A 22791-nucleotide genomic window follows, 5' to 3' on the forward strand; every position below is an offset into this window, starting at 1 on the left:
CGTAGCGTATGCCCTAGCTCCCGGCCAGGAGCGCGCCAAGGGTAATGCACAGCAGACCTTCACATCGTATCTTCTGATCATGAGGAGCTTTCTCGGCGGCCGTTCTAATTTTCCACTATCGCACGCTACGGCCCTCTTCTCCCTGGGACACGACCGGAAAACCCAGGACAAGTAGCGTGGCAGCAAGGTTTGCCCAGCCTCCTTAGCTCAAAGCCGTCGAACCACTCGGTTTCTGGATGTTCTATAAATTTCTGGACTTGAATACTGATATTAACCAACGAGGGGTTGGCTTGCTTCCACGATGGCTGCCGCTGCCGCTGCTGCACCAGATTCGTGTAATTCTAAGGCTGGATGGCATGATGGCTCGAAACAGTAGTTTAGGACGATGGAGGGTGATAAATTTGCGAAGCCCGAGCAGTCGTGATGGCCATGCAGATTCATGCTTGTTGCGAACTTGCGAATAATGATTGCATGGATGGACGAAGTGGCAGCAACTGGCAGCAACCTTTGACAGCTGGACAGCTCACCATGATTGTTAATCGTCCAAGTTGCACAGTACGAATGTAGAGTATGACTGGGACGCTTCGGCCCTGGTGTCCGAAGGTGTCCGAACATTGCTAGTGTCTCATCAGAAAATGCCAAACGATTCTGACATACGTCATTCTGTCAAGCTGAGGGAAGCGTATAGACTTGGAGGGTGCGGTGGGTACGCCTACTGTGAACTGCCGTGGCGAATCAACCTGAGCGTTGTGCATTCCATTCTAACCCGTCAGAAGCCATCGTCCATCTATTCTACAATGGCGCCAGGCCATTCGCGTTCGTTACAGCGTGGCCCTGCATGCTGTCGGAGGCCAGGAGGTTCGTCGATAACGCTTGGCGTGGAGGTCTTGGTGTTTTCATCGGTATTCGGCCCCGAGGACTCCGCTTTCCGCTCGCTTTGCATCGATGCGATGTACTTGTGCAACCGGCGTGATGCCGGCCGCATTGGTCTGTCAAGATTGAGTCGACACTGGACCCATGTATCAAGTAGGCCGTTCGGAGCACGTCCGCCCTCCGGCCACCGGACATGTTCCCTCAACACCACAGGGGCTTCTTCTTTCTCTCGCGTGCAGGTTGGGATGTCAGAACGAGCCGACCATCGCCTGCATCCCGCCAGGAAGATGAGATCAAGGTCGAATTGTGCGCGGTTTCAATGTATCGCGGATGCAGCCACATCCTTGGTGGTTTTTTTTTGTTCTGCAGCAGACAAACAGCAGGTGCGGCCAAGAAAACTTCCCGAATGAGAATAGAGGTGTGAATGCCGCCCATTATCTCACGCCCAGCAACCATCTGCATCCTTGGTGCATCTACAGAGCAGGGGCCAATCCTCGTAAGATGCAGCTGGCGGGTACCTCGGATCTCGAGGCGGCGGGCAATGCAGTGGGCAGCATGGTGTCCTACCGTGCCATACCCCACTCAGGTACCAATACATTGAACATGCCTGGCTCTACGGATACAGCAGAGTAAGGATACCACGTCGATTTGCGCGCGGCGAGCATGGTCGAGGACGACCATGCCCAATTGGAATGGTACCCTTGGACTTGAACCGTTGGAAGCAGCGGGTTTTCCGTACTGAAGCATGGTTTGTAGTTTGTATGGATGCTCGATCTCGGTGATGAGAGCTTGTGTGGGTGTTTTCGAAAACAATTCTGACCTTCTGTGTGGCCGGCCGGGCGGTACGACATGGATAGTCCAGGTTGTCAACGATGTGAATGAGCGACGAAGCTCGCGCTAATGACAGGATACGCAGGGGTTGACGTAATGAGGAGTGTTTTTCCAGCACCTTTTGGGTGTGGGAGTCTTGGGAGAGGCCGCCAGAAGACGAATTGGAGCGATTCAACCGCGTGTGTCGTGTGTATCGTGGGTGTGTCAAGTGCAGGGTGACATAAAAACAGACGGGCGGCATCCAAACACGCCGAGATACGGAGAGTCAGCAGGGCCCCGAAAAGATGACAACGGTCACCGGTGTTTCGAGCAGATGTGCGTTGGCTGTGGTGGTGGTGAGAGGGCGGCACGATATAGTCTGATATGTTGAAGTGCAATTGGCAGCAACGAGACAAGAATAAGGGTTCATCACATCTGCTGGCGCGTGCTGGCCTGCAGGTGGAATCCAACTTGGAATCCACCCACGCACGTACAGTATCCTCATCCTGAAGAACCGGGAGTTGAGGAGGGGGGGGACGTTTTGGGGGTGACGGGAGGGACGAGGGAGGGGTCGAGATGGCGGCGGGCGGCTGGCGGCTGCTGCTGCTGCTGGCGGATACCTCACCATCGCACTCCGGCTGACGGTAATCGGAAGGAGCATGGAAGACCAGGACCACATTCGCGGGAGTGCATGCTGCAGCCTGCACGGGCAAGTCTTTTTTTTGGGGAGAAGCCACTGGACGACACCGCCAACAACGTGCCAGCGTGGGAACCACAGCGGTAGTGCCAGATGGGACAGACAGCTCGATGTGTGTGGACCTGCGAAGTACCTTCAGGTAAGGTATGCTCTGGTGGACGCTGTTCACTGCTGGGCCCCGGGGGAGGAGGAAAGGAGAGATGCATCTCCAGCCAGCTGGATACATGTCGGGGACGCTGGTAAGGTCACTCACTGCCTGGCAAGGGCAAGTGTTCTGATCCATTCTCCATTAGTAGTGTGTGAAGTACTCATCCCGAACCCGGGGGTTGGGAATGGGTGGTGGATGCTTTCTTGCTGGGTCGGGGCAAAGGCGTACGAAGAACGATGACCAGGACGGGGACCAAAGGAGGCGGGAAAATAAAAGGGGGGTCGTGGAAGTCTTGGAAGAATTGGAAGAAGTGAAATAAAACCGGGACGAGACTCGATTAACATCCTCTTCCCGGTCGACAAGGAATGAACCACTATTGTTCGGCAGGCACAGATTGAAACGAGTACGAAGTACGGATGATGGACGATGGACGACGGACGCCGGACACGACGGCTGAGGTGTACTGTGCCTTCTCTCCTCAGGCTACTACGATACCTAAGGTATTCGTACAATACAATCCAATGCGACATGACACAGTGGTGCAGGTGCAGGTGCATTGAAGCCAGCGTGCCAGTCCTTTTGCTCGAATGCGGTTTCATTTTCAGGAAGGGGTGCGGCTGCGGAGTTCTTTCCGCCCATGCCCACGACAAGTTGTAAATGGCAACAAAAAGACAAGGCAAGCGCCAGGGCAGGGCATCTCAAGCAAGGAAGACGGGCACGCAGACAAGACGCTGCTACGGATACATGGCATGATACCGCCGCAGAGGACCGTTCTAAAGAGACGTAAGGAACCCTCTACCAAGGTACCTGCCTGTCTGTTACTACCTGTGCCTCCCTGAAATGGTGGCAGAGGTTGCCGTCTGAATGGCAATGATGAGAAAGGTAAAATGTCCCGTCCTTGTTTTCGCGGCTTCTTTGGGAGCTGTGAAGGCTGAGGTCATCGCAAATGGTCGAGGTGAGGATTTTCCTGGATAATTGGAACAACTTTTAATAACGAACCGACCGCGAGGCACGTAGCATTGCTTGGGGAATTGGCCTGATATTACGGTGAAAGCAGACGGTGAGACAAGTGACTCGATTCCAACTACACGATTCGATGCACACGATGCAGATACGGTGAGGTGAAGTAAACAGAACAGCGCGCACCGAAAATGATGAGGTACAGCCGACCATTTGGAGTCAAGGGAACATAGCAGCATCGAGCATAATAACAATATAGCACTGCATAGCCCAGTCGATCTAATGCAGACCTTGACAATGCTATGCCTGTTTCTCTCCTTCTCCTCATTTCTCCTCCCTCCCGGTCCTGGTCGTCCCTCGTTGCGAAGCGTCAAACTAATAACTCACCTACCTACCCATTCCGGACCTGGGCAGTGCAAAGACGATCGTTGGTGAGGTATTGAGGTACCTTGCCCTGTCACCTGTGTGTTTGTAATCTGTATTCCAGTCGCGAGACCGCGCGCAGAGGTCGAAGGGGAAAAGGGTAAAATAAAGGTTCGCGTCACCGCCCTATTGCAATCTGCCGACCACGGTAACGGTAGGTAGGTGTGAACCCTGTACAAATATTGACAGGTTCGCTCGGCCAGGTGTTTTGTTCCGTACCGCCTTCCTCAGGCGAACAGACTTGAATGGATTGCTAGGTGCAGCTAGTTCGATTTTTGACACTCGACGGCACAATGGACGTCGACCGAACCAAATTCGCATTACCTCACCCCTTCCTCCCGTGTTTCTGTTTCCCAGCACACACCACCGTCTCTTGAATCGCGTACCTACCTATTCCTCAAGGGCCTCAGGTCAAGTCGTCTATGGATCTGACCAATACTGTGCAAAGGTACAGTCACAGCTCACAGTGCTTGCCCTGTGTACAACCATCTCCGAGGCACGCGTGCCTAGGCAGACGCAGGCATTGGCAGGCGCTTCCTCAAAATTTCCCCGACTGCCCTTGGAAATCAGGAAGGAGCATGGGTGCTTGTACCTTCCTGGCCTGCTGCTGTCACGCGGTCTCTACCCGTCTCTCTTGCTGTCTTGCGCGGTCCTGGGCTGTCTGCGTAATTTATTCTTCCTTCTGCGTGTGCAAATGAAAATTTCCTTCTCCTTCGGAATTTCCTACCACCTCTCGCCTCCCACCTTCCTCTTTTCCCTTCAATGTACCTTGCCTCTTCTTCCTCTGCGTCATCAATCTGTTGCTTGTTCTTTGGCTGCACGGCGGACTCTGACTCGACCAAAATTCCATCACCGAGAGTCGATCCCCAAAACGGGACACACACAAGCAAGAATCCGGCAAATCCTCTGTTATTTATCACCTTAGCCCCAAAGTGGACTGAGTGCCAAAAAGGAAAGAAGCAATACGGGTCACCCTCCCACGTCGACCACCCAGTCACCCACCACACTTATTTCACCCTCTCGCATCCACACACCCCCCCAAAAATTTGAACCATCCGCAGATGCTTTGATCTTGGACCGCGGCCGTCTCCAACTTTCTTGTTCTGCTCCGGCCAAGTCCTGTTTCTCCTCTCTCTCTCTCTCTCTCTCTCTCTCTCTCTCTCTCTCTCTCTCTCTGTGTGTGTGTGTCTATTCCCTCTGCTAGGTACTCGAACAATTAAGTACTTGCCATTGGCAGTCACCTGCAGCAGTACCGTATACTACCCTTCGTTGCACAAAAAGGAAGAGAAGAATCCACACGTACCCACCATACCACCCTGGTCTGCTTCCTGCCCACCTTTCCCTTCCTCACCTACCGATCCATTATCCGTTAACCAGGATTCCAACCAACGGCCAACCTCCCACACTTTCTCCGAAAAAGGCCCTTCATAAAGATCAAGCCGGATCCACTCCTCCCAGAAGAGGCGACGTCCAAACCCACTTCTTCCCTTTTTTTCCCCCCTCCACCTCTTTGGACGGAGTGACCATTGCTCAACGGTTCCTGCTTCGCACACCCTCGGCACCCACCCCGGCCAGACCACTTTTTTTTTTTCCCACGTACCCCCCTCGACCCCCTCCTGACGGCGCCAGGTACCTGACTTTTTTTTTTTTGCCGAAGAGCAGCGCCAGAGAGAAAAAAAAATAAAAAGGATCAGGGCCCATCTGCTCCACTCCCGACCCTCCCCAAAACCACCTCCAAACGGGATCAACTGGAGCCTCATCCCACCACACAAAGTCCACCTTACAAACAACACCTCTTCGCGTGTTGGCTTCTTTGGGTTCGCGACTTCCTTCATTCGTCTGGCGGAAAGCTTATCCTGAAGAAGTTCTCGATTCGCATCACTTCACTCGAGTTTCCTTCTTTTCAGCCTGCAGCAACATATTCAGCTGGGTCGGCGACTTGACTGTCCTTGTCCCACAAAATTTTTACACGAGACCCTCGACGAGTCCCGTCCAGACGTAAGAACGCGTCTTGATCTCGCAACAAGCAAGCTGCTCTGTGCGCCTTTGTCTCGACAAAAGGCCAACAGATCTACCGTGGATAGCATGGACGCTTCCCAGTACCCTACCAATGGTATAAACACGACCTCGGCCTCCTACCCGTCGCCCCCCGCCATCACGCCTCATCAACTTCAACACACCAACTCCCCGCTGCCTCACCAGACTCTGCCGCCTTTGCAGCCGCAGACCTCCGCCGCCATGAACCAAATGTACGGCAGCAACCCTCACACACCTCGCACTCCTGCGACGCCCAACACCCCGGGCTCCCAGAACAACATGCCGCCGTACCAGCCTCAGCAACAACAGCAGCAGCCCCGCGGCCCCTACCAGCAGATGGGCCAGTATCCTCCCCCGCCCCAGGCGTACGGCACTCAGTCTATGCTCCCCCAGACCACGATGGCTTCCTCTCACCCGCAGCCCATCGCGCCTGCTCCCGCGTCTGGACGCGTTCCTCCGGTCCTGCGTCCCATGCCCGCTGGTGGTGTGATGCCCCAGCCCGGTATGAACTCTCCCTACGGCCCTGGCGGTGTCATGCCTGGCGGCATGGGTGACGCTGACCAGCCTACACACGTCGTTGGCTCGCAGGGCCGCCGTGGCATTCTCCCCAGCGCTCCTGGCCGCCCTGCTGCCACTCCTGCTGGCGCTGGCAACACCAAGAGCACCGTCATCCCGGTCAAGGATGCCGATGGCAAATTCCCTTGCCCTCACTGCACCAAGACCTACTTGCACGCGAAGCACTTGAAGCGTCATCTCCTGCGCCGTAAGTCGCTCCCTCCCCTCTAACACGCAGCTTTCCCTTGGCTGACACGCGCGATCAACAGACACGGGCGACCGCCCTTACATGTGTGTGCTGTGTCGCGACACTTTCTCGCGAAGTGACATTCTTAAGCGTCACTTCCAGAAGTGCTCCATTCGTCGAGGTAACCCGACTGGCGCTAGTCACTTGTCTCACCCCCAGGCTCATGTCAAGAAGAACGCTGCTGCGCAGAAGGCGGCTCTTGGTCAGGATGGTGGTCTGAACCACCTCAATGGTCTGGGTAACATGCCTGCGGATGGCATGGTTCAGCCTTTTGGTATGATGCCTGTGTCGGACGGGATGAACAACCTTGCAAACGATCAGAGTCAGTTGTCGCGCTCCAGCAGCCTGACTAGGCTTGATAATGGCAGTAACCAAGACAGACGGGATTTGACAGGATCTGTCATGGATGCTTCTGGCCGAGGTGGCAACTTCGAGCAGGCATACAACGGCAATGTCCCTAGCTCCATGACGCCCAATATGAATCAACAGATGCAAAACTACAATATGCCCCCGGGTCAAAATGGAATGTCCATGTATGGCGGGTCGAACTCGAACCAACAATCGGGCCTTGATTGGTCTCAAATGTTCCAGGCTGGTGCGCAACAAACCTACGCAAATCACACTCAATTCCCCCCTAATCTTGGACAGACGCAGATCGCAACCAAACCAGAGCCTAATACCGGCGTCGAAAGTACAGAAGGTCCCCCTGGCCACCCAAACCACCCCGAATCCCTCTTTTTCTCGACTTGGGACGTGCCGCCATCGATCCAAGATCCCTTTACCCACCTCTCCAACCAGATTCTCAACTTCTTCTACCCTCCGGGTTCCCCGATAACCGACGAAAGCGCCGGCTTCAACCTATACTTCTCTGCCGAAAACATCCGCGACTTCTTGGAAAAGTACACTCATTTCCATGTCCATTTCCCTATTCTCCATACACCCACGTTTCGTATCATGGAAGCCTATACAGGCTTGTTGGCAGGCATGTGCTGCATCGGCGCGTGCTACTCTGACCGTCTCTCTCCAGATCACGTGCGCGACATGATGAATTTCCTCAGGTCCGCACTTGTTCGTGACGTTCAGTTCTTGGCCACCTCGGTGGGTAAACAGCGGCAGAATGGTAACGCTAACCCTGGTGCCTCAAGCCCCGATCGCCGGGATCTTGAGGAACTCCAGGCTGTAATGCTGCTCCAAATTCTGCTGATCTGGAACAGCACACCTGAGCATCGTGACAGTGCTCGTGAGATTTTTCCAGCCATGGCGGAGCAGACTCGTCGGCTTCGTCTATCGGAGGTCTCCACCAGCATACCCCTCTTCAGTCCATTGCACCAGAGTAACTTTACCCCTCAAAACTTCGATGTCTCCACATTCGATTGGAGTGTGTGGGTTGAACAGGAAAAGCGGACACGTCTGATGCACATCATCTTCCTCTGCAACTCCGCCATGGAACTTTATTTCAACACCCAGTCTCAAATCGACAGCTTTGAGATGCACATACCGCTGCCATCAGATGATGCGGCGTGGGACGCGCGGACGAAGAAGGATTGCGAAGACGCTCTGGGCTTACATGGAGACGAGCTATCACAGCAAAAGAACCCGAACGGTACACGACGCAGCAAGCAACCGGAAATGGACTATGCCTTACAAGCCTTGCTCCATGGATCCTACCAGATCCAGCCAGGCAGGACGAATCTGTACGGAAAGTTCATCTTGATACACGCCATTTTATCCTTGATCCGAAGAGCTCAGTTGGACGGCAGTGCCGTGATGAAGGGTTACGCGACTCCACCAATGAGCGATTGGATGGTAAACGGTGGATCAGATAACGGCATCAACAGCGGCAGAGGAACACCTGTCGATCCCGCTTTGCAGGGCATACCAGTACATGTGCACGAATCATTGCGTATGGCCCTGCAAAAGTTCAAGACCAACTGGGATGCCGACATGATCAATCAATTCCCTCCTGGTTCGGCGAAGAATGTCCGTAGGTATGGTTTCTCTAGGGACGGCATCCATTTCTACTGGCTTGCAAAGTACCTCTTGAAGCATACTCGGCCATCGGAGCTGCAGATGGAGTCGGATGCACGGTTCATGCAGGTGATGCAACTACTGAAGTCGGTGAAGGCGTGGGTAAAGTCGGATGGTGCGACTAGGGGCGAGGATATGGGATCGGTTGGAGAGATCGACAAGGATTTTGGAGTGGCGAATCTGACACTTGACATGGCACGACTTTTCAAACCTCTTCCGGCGGTGGTGGAGGATCCAGGAATACCTTCTGTTCAAACGAACATCGGCACAACGGGCGGCGGCATGCTTTGACATTCACAAAAAAACCAACTGCATTTGGTGGGCGTTTGCTTTGACTCATTTTTTTGATCTTTTCTGTTTTGTTTCCTCACGGATCCGTTCTCATCAACTCATATGCTTTGTTGCGGAAAAGCATCACGATTCCCTCTTGCATCAAAGCCGGATTGACGGTGGTTACTTCTGATATGCATCTTGTGGCGGGTGGTTTCATGCGATAGACGGGGAGGTGGAGTTGGCACTGCATTAGACTGCGATCAGATAGAACTTGGGAGGCTCTCGGATTGACACCAACGGTGGCCCGACGAGGTTGTCATGATATATTCATGGCTTTTCGCTCATAATGACTTGTTTCGGCGGTTTGCGTGGCTAGGCTGGTCTGGTCTAATGTTAGATGTCTTAAAATGGGTGGTACTCGTGCTTTTATCGCGACAACGAAGAAAAACAAACGAGATGTTTAGGCACCGCTGCCATCACAATTTTTTATTGTTCTTTTGAACTAGTAGCATGAACTTAGACATTAGAAACTGCAAAATCGACCCGGCTGTACAAAATTAAACACCTTGCTCTTATTTACAAACAGTAGAACTTGTATCTCTGATCGCATCTACAACAATCATGACATCGTACCATCGATTGGCAGTAGGTGGTCTGGGGTCCTGAACGACAACGCTATCTATCCTTCTTCGCTTGGAGTGCTGTGGCCTCAAGGCTTGCTTGCGACGAGCGGAAAGCAGCTTCCCAGCTCACTGCTTGGACCTGTCGACGACGGTGACCTTGGGGACGTACTTGTCGACGACGGCCTTTTCCTCGGGCGTCGGTTGATACTTCTCCTCGGCTTGGTCGGAGAAGTAGAGACCGGCACCGCCCCAGGCTAGGACCGCGACCCCGAAGCCCAGGCGTGTCTTTGGGTTGAGGTTCTTGTATGCCCTGTGGGAGGGAACGGTGCTTGTGAGTACGTGGGTATGATTGGCATTAGAGTGAGGGGAGGTAGGTTCTGAGCTGGGGGCTGTGGAACTGGAGGTGATGGGGCTGGGAAAGGGCGAGCTTACTTGAACATTTGGTCTTTGTGGGCGAGTACAACGAGATAGGAGAAAGGTTGGCGAGGATGCGAACTGTAGTGTAGTTTAGGGGGTGGAGGTAGAGGTATGGTACATTTCTACCTTGTGACGGATCGAAATACAGATGGTGGGATTGGCTATAGTTGGGCTTGAGACCCTGAGATTTGAGCCTTGGGTTCGGGTTCGAGGTGAAAGGATGGCTGTCGTCGGACGCGCGAGCGCTGGAAGCAGTTTTCGTGGATGAGTTGCTGGGAGGGTTTCTGATTTTGGAAAAAGCTCGATCATAATTGGTTGGCTAGCTTTGGGTTGATGAGATAGTGGAGACCTCCAAAATGTCGCGTCCTCACGTCAACTTTTGATGTGTCAATGCTTTGAGATGCCTTAAGCTGAAGCCATGCGCGTACATACTTCTTTCAATCGCAGACGAAATGGGACTTAGACTGGATTTCCGGTCTACAATTGACTGATTGAGGTCATTAGGCCGATGGCAGCTAGTGCGCTTCCTGGTCGAGCTTGTCGAGCTCATCTTCCGCCAAGGTCTCACTCTATGGCCACCATCTTGAACCCCAGAGCTCACGTATCCCAGTTATCCTGAATTTAGCTTCTCATGCCTGCTTCGTGCGAATTGAGCGCTTCTTGAGGTGTGACGGCTTCGCGAGGTATGAGGAATCTGAGACGGCCGCGGCCTCTAGCGGGTCCCGCGATAGTGGACGATTTATTTGGCGCAGATGAAAGAGTTTAGGAGGCACAGATAGACTTCACTGGTCGACTCTGAGAAGCAAGATTTTTTTCTGAAAGAAAGGTGTAGAAGAAGTTGACCGAGAGGAAGGTGTGTGGTAAGGCCAATGTGAACAGTATGTCTGTTGTGGCGGAGAGGCGAGAAGCGCCTAAAGAAATCGGATCCTTGTTTGACGAACTCCTACATGAGTATGCTGTTCTGAAGATTAGCTTTACGTATTCTCCAGTGGACCTAAAAGAGATCAGGCATGCCAGACGTCTAGGTTGTCGCCCGAGGATGTGTGTTGGAAATCCGTCTTGGGCGACAGCTTTAGCTAGGCTGATGGACACGAAGACGTGGAGACGATTGCTAAGACAAATGAATGTAAACATAATATTGATGATACTTGAAAGCCTTTGGGGGTACCTGGCCGGTTTAAGAAGACGATTGACAATGAGGCTGGCAATTGAGACTGTCTCTCGGCGGTATCTTCTTGGGGGCGAGGAGATGGTGTCCCTAAGGTTTGCTTCTGCACCTTGAATTTCAAATGACGATGAGTGGTTCTCTCTATTCATTTGAGAGGATTTTGGCCTCTATGGTCTAGCTAGCTGCTGGCCCGACTGTCATTGATTCGATGCGGGATATGTACGCGAGAGTCGATACTATTATTTAGGCCTTGAGCTCATATTCTACTTTATGGAGTGAAAGGTGTACAACAGACCAGGTGTTTTTTGTTAACAACGCTTATTCTAAGTTCCACTGATGCCACGATCAGTAACATCTATCAGTAATCAGAAAGAATCCCGGCCCCATCAATGGGACTGTGACTTTCTTTGCCTTCAGACCTTAGGCAGGTTGAACGATGGATTGAGATCGGAACCCGGATGGATTAAATGAGAACGGAGATCTGCCGGTGCTCTACGGATAGAGCGTAAAAGTTCACTTGTTAAGACACTCAATTGCTGAATAACCTTCAATGGCCTTACAGATCAAGAAGGATGACTTCAGACGTCGAGGTCCGCTGGTGAGTGGCTGGCGAGCACTTGAGGAAGCCGTGAGTCGTGTGTGAATAATCGAACGTCAAAGAAGATCAATTATTGAGTAATTTCTCTTCTCCATGTTTTGGAAAGCGAGTCAAGTGATCAAGGTGCTTGTGCGATGACCTTCGAGTCCCCAAGGGAATGCTGTGCCCATTCATCAGTTGTCTTTTGGATGTGTCACCTGAGCCATCTAATTACCATTGACACTAGTTTCTAATACTTTACCACTTTATGACTTATTATGTTCATTCGCTACTCCAAAAGTGCCTCGTGGCAAGCCAATGAGGGTACGTGACTGATGGGATTAACAGCGACGTGAAGGCGTGGCCTGGGAAATGTCGGCCTACATTTCCTGCCTCGTTGGAAACTGAGAGTTCTTGGAATCTTCTTACAGGAGCAACAACAGAAAAGAAAGGCACAGAGCTATCGCATGGAGCTTGGATTGAGTGAGATCGCAGGATGTCGCGGAGAAGGACTTTGTCACCTAAGCCACGCCCGACTTGGTCAAGCCACATCTGGCATTGTGCTTGACAGCCGCACAGACCCTTCCGGTAGCTTGTTCACCCGCAGCCGCTGCAATCCGACGTGTGATTGGTCAGAGGCTTTACCAAATTTCTGAACAGGCGAAATAGTACGAGCTCTAAGAAAGGGACTCGAGATCCTTACCAGCACCCACGTTGACACCAATTGCCAGAGATGGCGAATCCCAATACGATGCGGCCATCGATAGGTCGCGTATTGCGTCTTCAGGAGACTCGGCAATGGCTGCCCACGACGCCGACGACGGCCACGCAAACCCGAAACGCAGCGGCATGCTTCTCGACTTCGGCTGCGCACTCGGTGCGCAAGACCCGCGACAACAACCGTCTGCGAGGTGTCAGCACCATGAAGAGATCCGGTCCCCGTGAGCCGCTGTCCGTCTCATGGGAGACGCTACCCAAGCCGAAGAACCACAAGCGAGAGGTTGCCGTGGACCCGAACCACGGGCTCTGGGACTTTTTCTATGGCAAGAACAAGCTTATGAACACGCCCAAAGAGGATCAGTCTCACGGCCGTGCGTGGACGGTGGAGGAGCTGCGAAAGAAGAATTGGGAAGACCTCCACTCGCTGTGGTATGTCTGTCTGAAGGAGAGGAACCGCATTGCGACGACGAGTCTCGAGCGTGAAAGACGCAGACTCGGTTTCGGAGGGTACGAGGCCAACGACAGGGACGAGACGGTTCGTATTTGTCTGCCATTTGACATTTGAGAGATGGCTGCTGACCGCGACACTTCCCAGGTTGTCACGACAATGAAGGCGATCAAGCACGTCTTGACTGAACGCTTCTACCTCTGGGAGGATGCGCGCAAGCTGGCAGAGAATGACCCCGAGGTTGATCTCTCTGGCGAAGGAGAGGCATACACGCCGCTGGCAGGATACGAGGACTTGGAAGAGGCCAACAAATACTTGACCGAGGAAGTCGAGGCCGCGGCTATCGAGTCACCGATTGTCGAGACGCCTGTCGAGCCTCAGGCTGAGCAGAAGGAAGCCGCGCCGGTCACGCCAGAGGCTGATGCCGAGGCCGAGAGCAAGCCAGCGGAGCCAGCGCAGCCAGCGCAGAGCAAGCCCAGCAAACCGACCGAGAGCAAACCCGCTAAGCCGGCGATGCCCACACCGAAGATTTGAGCAGCCTACTTAGCTGTTTGTTGTCTCCCCGTTTAGCGTGAGGGCTGTAGACGGGAGAGTCATGTACCACTGTATCCAGACATGTATAGAATCTTGTACGATACGAATATTTTGTGCCAGGCGTATTACCGAAGCCGTACCCAAAAGAGGACGTCTCTCCTGATGACCACGCTGTTACCGTGCAATCATCAAATGGGACGTAATGCGCGACTTGACAATGAGGGTTTCTATGGACAGCTTGGATGAGAAGTGAATAACATCTACAGAAAGCTTTTGCATAAGAAGGAGGAACCAAATAATGGATGAGACTTGGATTCGCATAATGTTACAGAACCGAGACGGGGAAGGGCGGGAGCTGGGTCCTTGTAGCAGGGACAAGCTCACTCACACCGCCGAGCGCGCCAGGTACACACAGAGCAGAGGTTGACAAAGGTCGAGGTACTTGCAGCTTTCAGCCTAGGTAGGTAGGTAAGGTACCACGGATCCTCTAGGTAGGTATCTACAGTACCAAGGTACCGTGCCCCTCAGGTGGCCTCGGTCGGTCCCTGTCCAGCCTGCTAGCGGTGAGCAAGTGGCCAACATAGTTTGCAGTAAGAGAGCGGGCGGAGAGCGGACCTTGCATGGGCCATTTGGAGGTACACTGGAGCCAAACGGGCCCCTGGCGACTGCGAGCATAGGCACTGGCCCCCAGTGACACGCTTGATGCTGAACCCCTCCACGTCCCTCCAAAACCCAACTGTTTCTAGCAATCTACGGCAAAGTAGGTGGCTCTTGCCCCCCCACTTGATCCTCCTTTGCTGCATGTTGCTCCCCCATGTCTCCTACACAACACCGCAACTACTTCTCCAGACATCCATCACTTCATACTTTTCTCTCCCCTTCTCCTTCCGCTGCGAACCACCGACCGACTTTAATATAACAACAACCGTCACACACGCACACACCCCTCAGCCGCAACCATGGATGAGATTGCGAAGGAATACGATGTCATCGTGCTGGGCACTGGTAAGTGACGTTACGCCATCCTCCTTTATTTGCCCCGCATCGTCTCTCGTCGGCCTGTGGGGTCCTCGACTGCTCGGAAGAGCTTCCTGGCTGACTGACCGACTCTCCGTCTTCTGCATCTAGGCCTCACTGAGTGTGTTCTCTCTGGGTAAGCAAGCTTCCGTCGCCATCGCCGCCCCGCGTTTGCTCTGCTAACCATTGTCCTCCCCGTGCAGCGTCCTCAGTGTGAAGGGCAAGAAGGTCCTCCACATTGACCGCAACGACCATTACGGCGGGTAAGTCTTGCTCCTCAAGGCCGCGATCTGGCCTCCTGTCCGTGGAGAACCCAGCTAATCTCCAACAGTGAGGCAGCTTCGGTTAACCTCGAGACGGTATGACATACACGACTCCCCTACCCGTCCATCGACCGGTGTTCTAACTTGATACACCCGCAGCTCTACAAGAAGTATGGCAACTATGCAAAGGGCGAGGAGCCCTGGACGAAGTACGGACGTCTAAATGACTGGAACATCGACCTGGTTCCGAAGTTCCTCATGTCCGCAGGCGAACTGACCAACATTCTCGTCTCGACCGACGTCACACGATACCTCGAGTTCAAGCAGGTCGCGGGCAGCTACGTTCAGCAGGGCCAGAGCTCCAAGGCTACTGTCGCCAAGGTTCCCTCCGATGCCGGCGAGGCTCTGCGTTCGCCCTTGATGGGCATCTTTGAGAAGCGCCGCATGAAGAGCTTCATCGAGTGGATCGGCACCTTTGACCGCAAGGATCCCGGTACCCACAAGGGTGAGTTTCGGCATTTCGAAGCATAAAGGGATCGTGGGACTGTACTGACAGGCATGCGCCAGGCCTCGACATCAACAATGGCACCATGAAGGAGGTGTACGACAAGTTCGGCCTCGAGACCGGCACTCGTGACTTCATCGGCCATGCGATGGCCCTCTTCACCACGGACGAGTACCTCACCAAGCCCGGTGCCGCCCCGGAGGCCATCGAGCGCATCCGCCTGTACGGAACCTCTGTTTCCCGTTACGGCAAGTCTCCTTACATCTACCCTCTTTACGGTCTCGGCGAGCTTCCTCAGGGCTTCGCCCGCCTGTCGGCCATTTATGGCGGTACCTACATGCTCAACACGAACGTCGACGAGGTGCAGTACGAGGGCGGCAAGGCTGTCGGTATCAAGGCCACTATGACTGGCGTTGAGGAAATGAAGTTCGAGACCAAGGCCAAGATGATCCTTGGAGACCCCAGCTACTTCCCCGGCAAGGTCAAGATTGTCGGACAGGTTTTGCGCGCGATTTGCATCCTGAAGCACCCTCTGGCTGGCACCAACGATGCCGACTCTTCTCAACTCATCATCCCCCAATCCCAGATTGGTCGCAAGAACGGTAAGTAAAAGGGAGTTGTACAGTGAGCTCTGAATACGCGACTGACATGAACCAGATATTTACATCGCCTGCGTCTCATCGGCACACAATGTTTGCCCCAAGGGCTACTGGATTGCTATTGTTTCGACCATTGCCGAGACCAACGCCAACCACCACGTTGAGCTTCAGCCAGGTCTGGAGCGCCTCGGCAAGATTGAGGAGCAGTTCATGGTAAGAGAGAAGCCTGAGTTTGGGCCATGTAAAAGTATGACACTAATTACGTTTTTCAGGGCGCCCCGATCCCCATTTACGAACCCACGGACGACGGTACCACCGACAACGTTTTCGTCTCCAAGAGCTACGACGCCAGCAGCCACTTCGAGAGCACGACCGACGACGTCAAGGATATTTACCGCCGCGCCACCGGCGAGGAGCTCAAGGTTGAGGGTCTGAGAGAGGGCCTGCAAGTTGCGGATGAGCAGTAGGCGAAAAGGAGTGCTTTATTGGAATGATTGCTGGAAGCGGGTGGGAGGAGGGAACAAGTCTGAGAGGCATTGAGTCCTCGCACATCATAACAGACGACAATCCGGGGTAGATTTATACATATCTTGGACGTAAACATCTGAGGGTGGTGCTCTTCAAAGTTATTCAAGCCATTTTACCGCATCTTTTGGTTCGCTTCGTCGATACTATGTGGTGCAATTCTCTGCAGTGGTTGACAATATTCGCAATCGGGGTCCTGTCACTTCAAGACGTCTCGATTTCTCATTCAGGGTATTCAATGGTCCTTGATTTGTGGCTTTCAAAATGCCATCAAACGTTGACACGCACGTAAAGCTGGTAATGCTGCGACACTTTTTGACATAAGTTTCTCAAAAAGGCATCACGGACTTTCTCCCTCTCCTCCTTCCCTTTGCTCTTTCCCCCTCGTGCCCCTCTCATGGATGGCCTCATTCCGTTGAGGTTTGAAGTGATTTATCGCAGAGAATGAAGGGAGTTTTAAGAAAATGAAAACAAGGCAGCAAACGAAACACAGACCGCAAACGCCTCCATGCCCCCCCCAAAAAATATAAAGCATATTTACTTTTATTCTCTTTCCGTAAACATCCATTAGCGTCTTTTTGCCCCCCTCCACTACTCGGCGGTGGTGGTCTCTTAACGTCTCTGGTTCTTGCCGAGGCCACGCTTGCCGGCAACCTGTAGTGAGAGAAAAAGAATTCTGGTTAGCAATTGCTTTTGACTGATGATAGTAAGGGTTGCGCAGGGGACCCTGTGAATTCGCCAAAAAAGTGACATGAGTGGGACTTACCAAATGCCTTTGCAGCGATACGGTGGTGTGACGATCACCCTCACCCTGTCTCGCCATGCGGTTCCGCTTCTTCTGGGAAAGCTTAGCGAGGCGGTCGGCCTTGTCGCGGGCCTCGTCGTCCTGGACACCGTCCTCGCGCCTGTTGACAATGGGGGCGCGGCTCTGGCTGCGGGCCCTGCTGTGCGAACGCAGGCGCTCGCGGGGGGTGGCGTCCATGTCCATCATGTCGACGTCCTCGGTGCCGGCGCGAGACATGCCGGCAGAGCGACCGCGGGGGCGGGACTGGGCGCGGGCGCGGTTGACAATGTCGGTGGTGTCGACGCCGAGCTGGTCGAGGGCGTCATCCATCTGGGACAGGGGCACCTTTTGGGACTTGCGGGGGATGATGGCCTGGTTCTTGAGGCGCTTCTTCATCTTGGCCTCGTTGCGGATGAGGGCCTGCTTCTCGCGGATGATCTCGGCCTTGGAGAGGACGTCGGCCTCCTCCTCGTCGTCGAGCTCCTCGTCCGACTCGTAGTAGCCCTCCTTCTCGAGGCGCTCCTCCTCCTCCTCGAGGGCCTGTAGTTTGGCGTCAATGTCCGGGTCAATGAAGTCGTAGACGTTCTTGCCGTCAAAGACCTCGGGGATCTTGTCGTGCTTCCACTCGGGGTTGGCGAGGAGCCAGTCCTGGCGCATATCGACGCTGTAGACGCCGGCGCCGCCGTTCTCGGCCTCGACGTCCTTGGCGAGCCTCCGGCGCTCCGGGTCTTCCTTGTCGTACTTCTTCATGTTCTTGATGCCCTCGGGGATGAAGGTCTGGAGGGGCTGGCTGGTGCCGGGTTGGGCGACGTGGATACGCGCCATGACGTCGGCCAGGCGGCCACCAATGTTGCCGCTGCTGTTGGTGCCGGCGTTGAGCTTCTGGGAGACGCGCTCGGCAATGAGGCGCTCGCAGACGGTGTTCTTGACGTTTTGGACGCCCTCCTGGGTGTTGCAGGAGAGCTGGAGCATCTCGACCTCGCCCGACTTGAGGAGGCCCTGGAGCTGGGCCTGGGTCGCGGCGTCGAGGTCCTCGGGCTTGACAACGTCGATCTTGTTAACGACGATAAAAACGATCTTGTTTTGAAACAGGGGCTTGATGCTCTGGAAGAGGTTGATTTGGGCCTGGATGGAGTAGCCGCACTGCTCGCTGAGATCCATGAAGTAGAGAATGGCGGATCGCAGATGAGCAATGGCGGTGACGGACTGCATCTCAATGGTGTTCCTATATGATTGTCAGTTTCTGGATTTTCCTCTCATCATCATGAATGCCGAGATTGCTTACATCTCCTCAAGAGGGTGGTCGAGAATACCAGGTGTATCAATGCACTGGAAGCGAAGGTACTTGTAGTCAAAGTGACCGCAGAAGAGCGACTTCGTTGTGAAGGCATACGGCTGGACATCGACGTCCGCTCGGGAAACGGACTTCAGGAACGAAGACTTGCCGACGTTGGGGAAGCCCGTAATGAGGAGAGTTCTGGTGTTGGGATCGATCGAAGGAAGACGGCCAAGATCTGTTTTTGCTCAGCATCAGTAAAACTCTTTTGTGTGCGCGAAGGGTCTTGAAATGCCGTCCTCTGGCCACTTACGCTGTCTAACCTGGTCGAGATACACCAGAGGGTCTTTGAGGCGCTTGATGAGCGTCGCCATGCGACCAAGCGCGGCGCGCTTCAGCTGCTTGCACTGGAACAGCGACTGGCCATACTTCAGGAGTCGGACATCTGCACAAGTTGCATCAGAGGTTAGCCATTGCGTTTTCCTCCCAAAATCGAATCGCCTTCCACGCCAAGGGGGTGGGTTTCCACGCACAATCTCTGGAAATGGTCTCGATGAGGTGCTTCGCGGTTGAGAGCTGGCCGAGGGCGATCTTGAAATGGTCGGCGTCGTAAAGGGTATTGATCAGGTCCTTGTGGAAGGGGTGGATGTCGTTGAGGCGAGGGAACGACTCGATGATCTGGCCGAGCTTCTCGCTGATCGTCTCCTGGGTGAACTTGACCTTGCGGGTGTAGAAGCCTCTGATTCTGGAAATCTTGAAACCCGAGCGGATCTGGGTCGGCAGCCGGCGCTGCGTCCTTGAGAGAACAATGTCGAGGAACTCTTGCGAGTTCGGGACCGGGGGGAGATCCTTCCACCTGCCGTGCAAAGCATGTTTAGCAAGACTGATTTTTATATAATGTCGCCTCTCTTTGAGAATGATCGCGCACAATAGGGGGGGTTCAACCTACTGAGTCTTCATTTTGGGCGGCTGGGGGTCTGCGTTTGGGGAAAAACTTGAAGCAGTCCTCAGATGTTGCGATCGGTCAAGGTGCACCGTCGGTGAACTGCACGAAGTATTTGGGACGGGGGGCGGTGTTCTGCACTCGAATTTTTTTTCTCTCCTTCGCTTATCTTATCGGCACGGACGGGTGGGGCGGGGGACCCCATGCCATCAGTGGCCGCACCTTCGCAGAGGTCCATTTATGTTCTCTCTGAAGTGGTCGTGCAGTCAGTGAGGTCTCAATGTTGAATCTACGCTGCTACCCACTGGCCAGTGGCATTTTATCGTTGTACTTCACATACTCTAGTTCCTCACATTCGTGATATAAACTCATTTCCTTCTCCTTGGGCTACCTAGTAGCCTGAGCTGTCGGAAAGTCTGTGAAGCCAAGCAGAGTCCGGCGGTGCGGATTCCTCTTCTTATCACAACTTTATCGCAATAAATTTTGCTTGGTGGGGCGTCTCCGCGGGGCAGACTTCAATGGAGGGGTACCCATCCATACCGCCGAGCGACCCCCTTCGATTCTGAGATCTTTCATCCTCCAGCCTCCGACAAGCACAATTCCTGGAAGACCAAACCCGTCATAAATCCTCCACCCAAACCCACTCGCCCAAAATGACCTCCCAACTCGCCCCCTACAAGCAGGACTTCCTCAAGGCCGCGATCGCTGGCGGCGTCCTCAAGTTCGGCTCCTTCGAGCTCAAGTCGAAGCGCATCTCCCCGTACTTCTTCAACGCCGGCGACTTTTACCGCGCCGACCTCCTCCGCGCCATCTCCGTCGCCTACGCCCATACCGTCATCGAGGCGCGCAAGTCCTCTGGCCTGACTTTTGACATCGTCTTCGGTCCCGCCTACAAGGGCATCCCGCTGGCGACCTCGACGACGGACAAGCTCGCCGAGCTGGACCCGGAAAACTACGGCCAGACGTGCTACTCGTTCGACCGCAAGGAGGCCAAGGACCACGGCGAGGGCGGCAACATTGTCGGCGCGCCGCTCAAGGGGAAAAAGGTGCTCATCGTGGACGACGTCATCACCGCGGGCACCGCCAAGCGCGAAGCGATTGCCAAGATCCGCAAGGAGGGCGGCGAGGTCGTCGGCATCGTCGTCGCGCTCGACCGCATGGAGAAGCTGCCCGCCGCCGATGGTGATGACAGCAAGCCTGGCCCCAGCGCCATGGGCGAGATTAAGAAGGAGTACGGCATCCCCATCTTTGCCATCCTGACACTCGACGACATTATCGAGGGCGCCAAGAGCTTCGCATCCGCCGAGGATATTCAGCGCACCGAGGAGTACCGTGCCAAGTACAAGGCCAGCGACTAAATTCTGAGAGAGAGGTGTCTTGGTTTGGAGCAGGCATGATATCATGAATGCCATGTTCAACGGTCGGCGCTTGTAGGGAAGGACGGATGGACGGACGGAACTTTATAGGGCCCCTCGGGTCAGGCGCATAGGATGATAAAAGTGATTTGGGAAGTGGCTTTGCATACCTGCAATCCTCACGCGTAGACGAAAGCTGAACAGGGGCACACTGTGAAAGATCGCAACTTAATTTGCCTTGCTCTCTCTTCCCATGGCAAGGCACTCTATGTCATGTCCTCATCGTAAAGTAGTCTCGGCCCTGTCGTCTCATGATATTACCTCTTGAGATTCACAATCTCGTGGTAACTTGACGATACTAAACTTGGGTAACAAAAGAAAAGAAAGCGAAGCCATCCATGCAAATGTGAGGTTGTCGCAGTGGCGACCAACCCGTATATCCACCCCAAGCCCGTCCGGTTCGTTCGAATCAAATCAAACAGGAGATCTCGTCCCATCTAGAGCTCGGACAATCGAGACTCTTGGGCCTAGAGTCTGAAGAAAAAGCAATCCTACAATGATCTCAGTGACCGCGGCGGTACTACTCGGCGGATGCCTTGAGAGCATCCGGACCCTTCTTGGGCGGACCGGAGAGTTCAATGACCTGCGATGGTGTTAGTCGTTCCGCCAAACCCGACGATAGACTGCATGAGAATTTTACCATGTCATTCCAGCCGCCGCCAGCGAAAGATGCCTTGCTGGGACCGACACGTTTGAAGCCGAAGCGCTGGTAATAGCTAACCAACCACTGCGCTTGCGTCAGTATTACCAAAAATCAAAAAGAAGTTTGATTCAGTGAGAGCAGCTTACGTCCTTGCAGATCAGCGCAATGCGATCCGCAACACCAGAGTTGTTAATCTGCTGCAAGTAAGACTTCATGAGAAGCTTGCCGAGGCCCAAGCCCTGGACCTTGGGGTCGATGGCGAAAGAATGCAGACACAGGGTACGGCCCATGATTTTGTGGCCGAGATCCGTGCTCTTGGCGGACTTTTGATCGCGCCAATTGTCCGGATAGGCCATGTCATCATCGCTGACAACGGGGCCGTCGCCGAGGGTAGCAACGGCGTGGCCGAGGAGGACCAGCCTGGCACCGTTGGCGCGACCTGTCTCGACGGGACTAGCGACGTTCATGGTCGAGAGGTCGAAAGCCTCGGCCTCGGCGGGGACAACGCTGCAGAAGAGGCCTGTAGAGATGTCTGAGCAGGTCGCGAGGCGGTACATGAACTGCGACGGAGTGTGAGTTTGAGCGAGCCTTGGTACATGGCACTCTGCCTATGAGATATAACGCGACTTATCCGCTTTCCAACGTCAGAGACTCGCGGGGCTCTCACTCCCAGAGATGAGTTGAGTTCAATGTAGTCTCAGGCTCGGCATGATCGAGACTGGGTGACGCGAGGAAAAGAGACTGGGGAGAGGGGCAGAGAGAGACAAAAGTGAAAAATGAAGAAAGATGAGACATATCGGCTCACCTTCACGCGGGTAGCGCGATGACTTGGATCGGAGAACGCAGCATCCTCGAGGGCGACACAAGACTCGATGTTGGACTCAGTCAGAGGCAGCACCAAAGGGCTCCATTTGAAAGGAACGACATCCTGGATCGTCAGACGCTGAGGCTGCTTCTTCTTCAGCTCCGACTGGGACATCTGGGCCTCGATGTATTGGTCGTCGCCGTCATCAGAACTGTCGATCGCGCAGTCGGACGCCTCGTCCGCCTTGGCAGCCGGAGGATCTTTCTCATCAGGCATGATGACGAGAGATCGTGGGGTTGTATTTGATGCGTAAAAGTTGCCGTAATGGCAGGGAGGTATGAGGATGAGGGGGATACGCCGGAAGACGTACGTGATTTGCAAAGGGTTGGGCAGGGTTGGATGAGAAGGTTGGAAGTGGGAGGAGTTGTTGGTTACACAGAGAGGAGCGAGGCAATGGAATCAGTCAGTGGGCGCCTTG

The 22791-nt window shown here is 54.1% G+C and overlaps 8 protein-coding genes across 8 annotated transcripts; 5 read left to right on the forward strand and 3 right to left on the reverse strand.

The window, feature by feature from the left end:
- Positions 1-4239: 4239 nt before the first annotated feature.
- CORC01_05894 (uncharacterized protein) lies at positions 4240-4836 on the forward strand (the record flags this gene model as incomplete). Its single annotated transcript, XM_022617536.1, has 1 exon — positions 4240-4836. A coding segment is annotated over one exon (597 nt), but the record flags the coding sequence as incomplete, so codon positions are not given.
- A 1160-nt stretch (positions 4837-5996) lies between these two features.
- On the forward strand, positions 5997-9069 carry CORC01_05895 (uncharacterized protein; the record flags this gene model as incomplete). Its single annotated transcript, XM_022617537.1, has 3 exons — positions 5997-6711; positions 6773-7072; positions 7145-9069. The coding sequence occupies 3 exons, from the start codon at positions 5997-5999 to the stop codon at positions 9067-9069; spliced, it is 2940 nt and encodes a 979-aa protein (XP_022475955.1).
- A 731-nt stretch (positions 9070-9800) lies between these two features.
- On the reverse strand, positions 9801-10114 carry CORC01_05896 (uncharacterized protein; the record flags this gene model as incomplete). The annotated part of the gene is made up of 2 exons (XM_022617538.1): positions 9801-9984; positions 10107-10114. 2 exons carry the CDS (start codon positions 10112-10114, stop codon positions 9801-9803), a joined length of 192 nt encoding a protein of 63 aa, XP_022475956.1.
- A 2455-nt stretch (positions 10115-12569) lies between these two features.
- CORC01_05897 (uncharacterized protein) lies at positions 12570-13538 on the forward strand (the record flags this gene model as incomplete). The annotated part of the gene is made up of 2 exons (XM_022617539.1): positions 12570-13091; positions 13152-13538. 2 exons carry the CDS (start codon positions 12570-12572, stop codon positions 13536-13538), a joined length of 909 nt encoding a protein of 302 aa, XP_022475957.1.
- Positions 13539-14497: 959 nt separating this feature from the next.
- On the forward strand, positions 14498-16389 carry CORC01_05898 (GDP dissociation inhibitor; the record flags this gene model as incomplete). The annotated part of the gene is made up of 8 exons (XM_022617540.1): positions 14498-14543; positions 14667-14691; positions 14759-14818; positions 14887-14914; positions 14978-15323; positions 15386-15925; positions 15981-16135; positions 16195-16389. The coding sequence occupies 8 exons, from the start codon at positions 14498-14500 to the stop codon at positions 16387-16389; spliced, it is 1395 nt and encodes a 464-aa protein (XP_022475958.1).
- A 670-nt stretch (positions 16390-17059) lies between these two features.
- CORC01_05899 (nucleolar GTP-binding protein 1) lies at positions 17060-19467 on the reverse strand (the record flags this gene model as incomplete). The annotated part of the gene is made up of 6 exons (XM_022617541.1): positions 17060-17101; positions 17214-18456; positions 18517-18745; positions 18821-18952; positions 19041-19363; positions 19457-19467. The coding sequence occupies 6 exons, from the start codon at positions 19465-19467 to the stop codon at positions 17060-17062; spliced, it is 1980 nt and encodes a 659-aa protein (XP_022475959.1).
- Positions 19468-20103: 636 nt separating this feature from the next.
- Positions 20104-20808, forward strand: CORC01_05900 (orotate phosphoribosyltransferase; the record flags this gene model as incomplete). Its single annotated transcript, XM_022617542.1, has 1 exon — positions 20104-20808. One exon carries the CDS (start codon positions 20104-20106, stop codon positions 20806-20808), a length of 705 nt encoding a protein of 234 aa, XP_022475960.1.
- A 577-nt stretch (positions 20809-21385) lies between these two features.
- On the reverse strand, positions 21386-22589 carry CORC01_05901 (acetyltransferase; the record flags this gene model as incomplete). The annotated part of the gene is made up of 4 exons (XM_022617543.1): positions 21386-21448; positions 21506-21592; positions 21655-22068; positions 22314-22589. The coding sequence occupies 4 exons, from the start codon at positions 22587-22589 to the stop codon at positions 21386-21388; spliced, it is 840 nt and encodes a 279-aa protein (XP_022475961.1).
- Between the last annotated feature and the right edge of the window lie 202 nt (positions 22590-22791).

The sequence above is a fragment of the Colletotrichum orchidophilum genome (genome assembly GCF_001831195.1).
Source record: "Colletotrichum orchidophilum strain IMI 309357 chromosome Unknown Scaffold_42.1, whole genome shotgun sequence".
Classification (NCBI taxonomy): domain Eukaryota; kingdom Fungi; phylum Ascomycota; class Sordariomycetes; order Glomerellales; family Glomerellaceae; genus Colletotrichum; species Colletotrichum orchidophilum.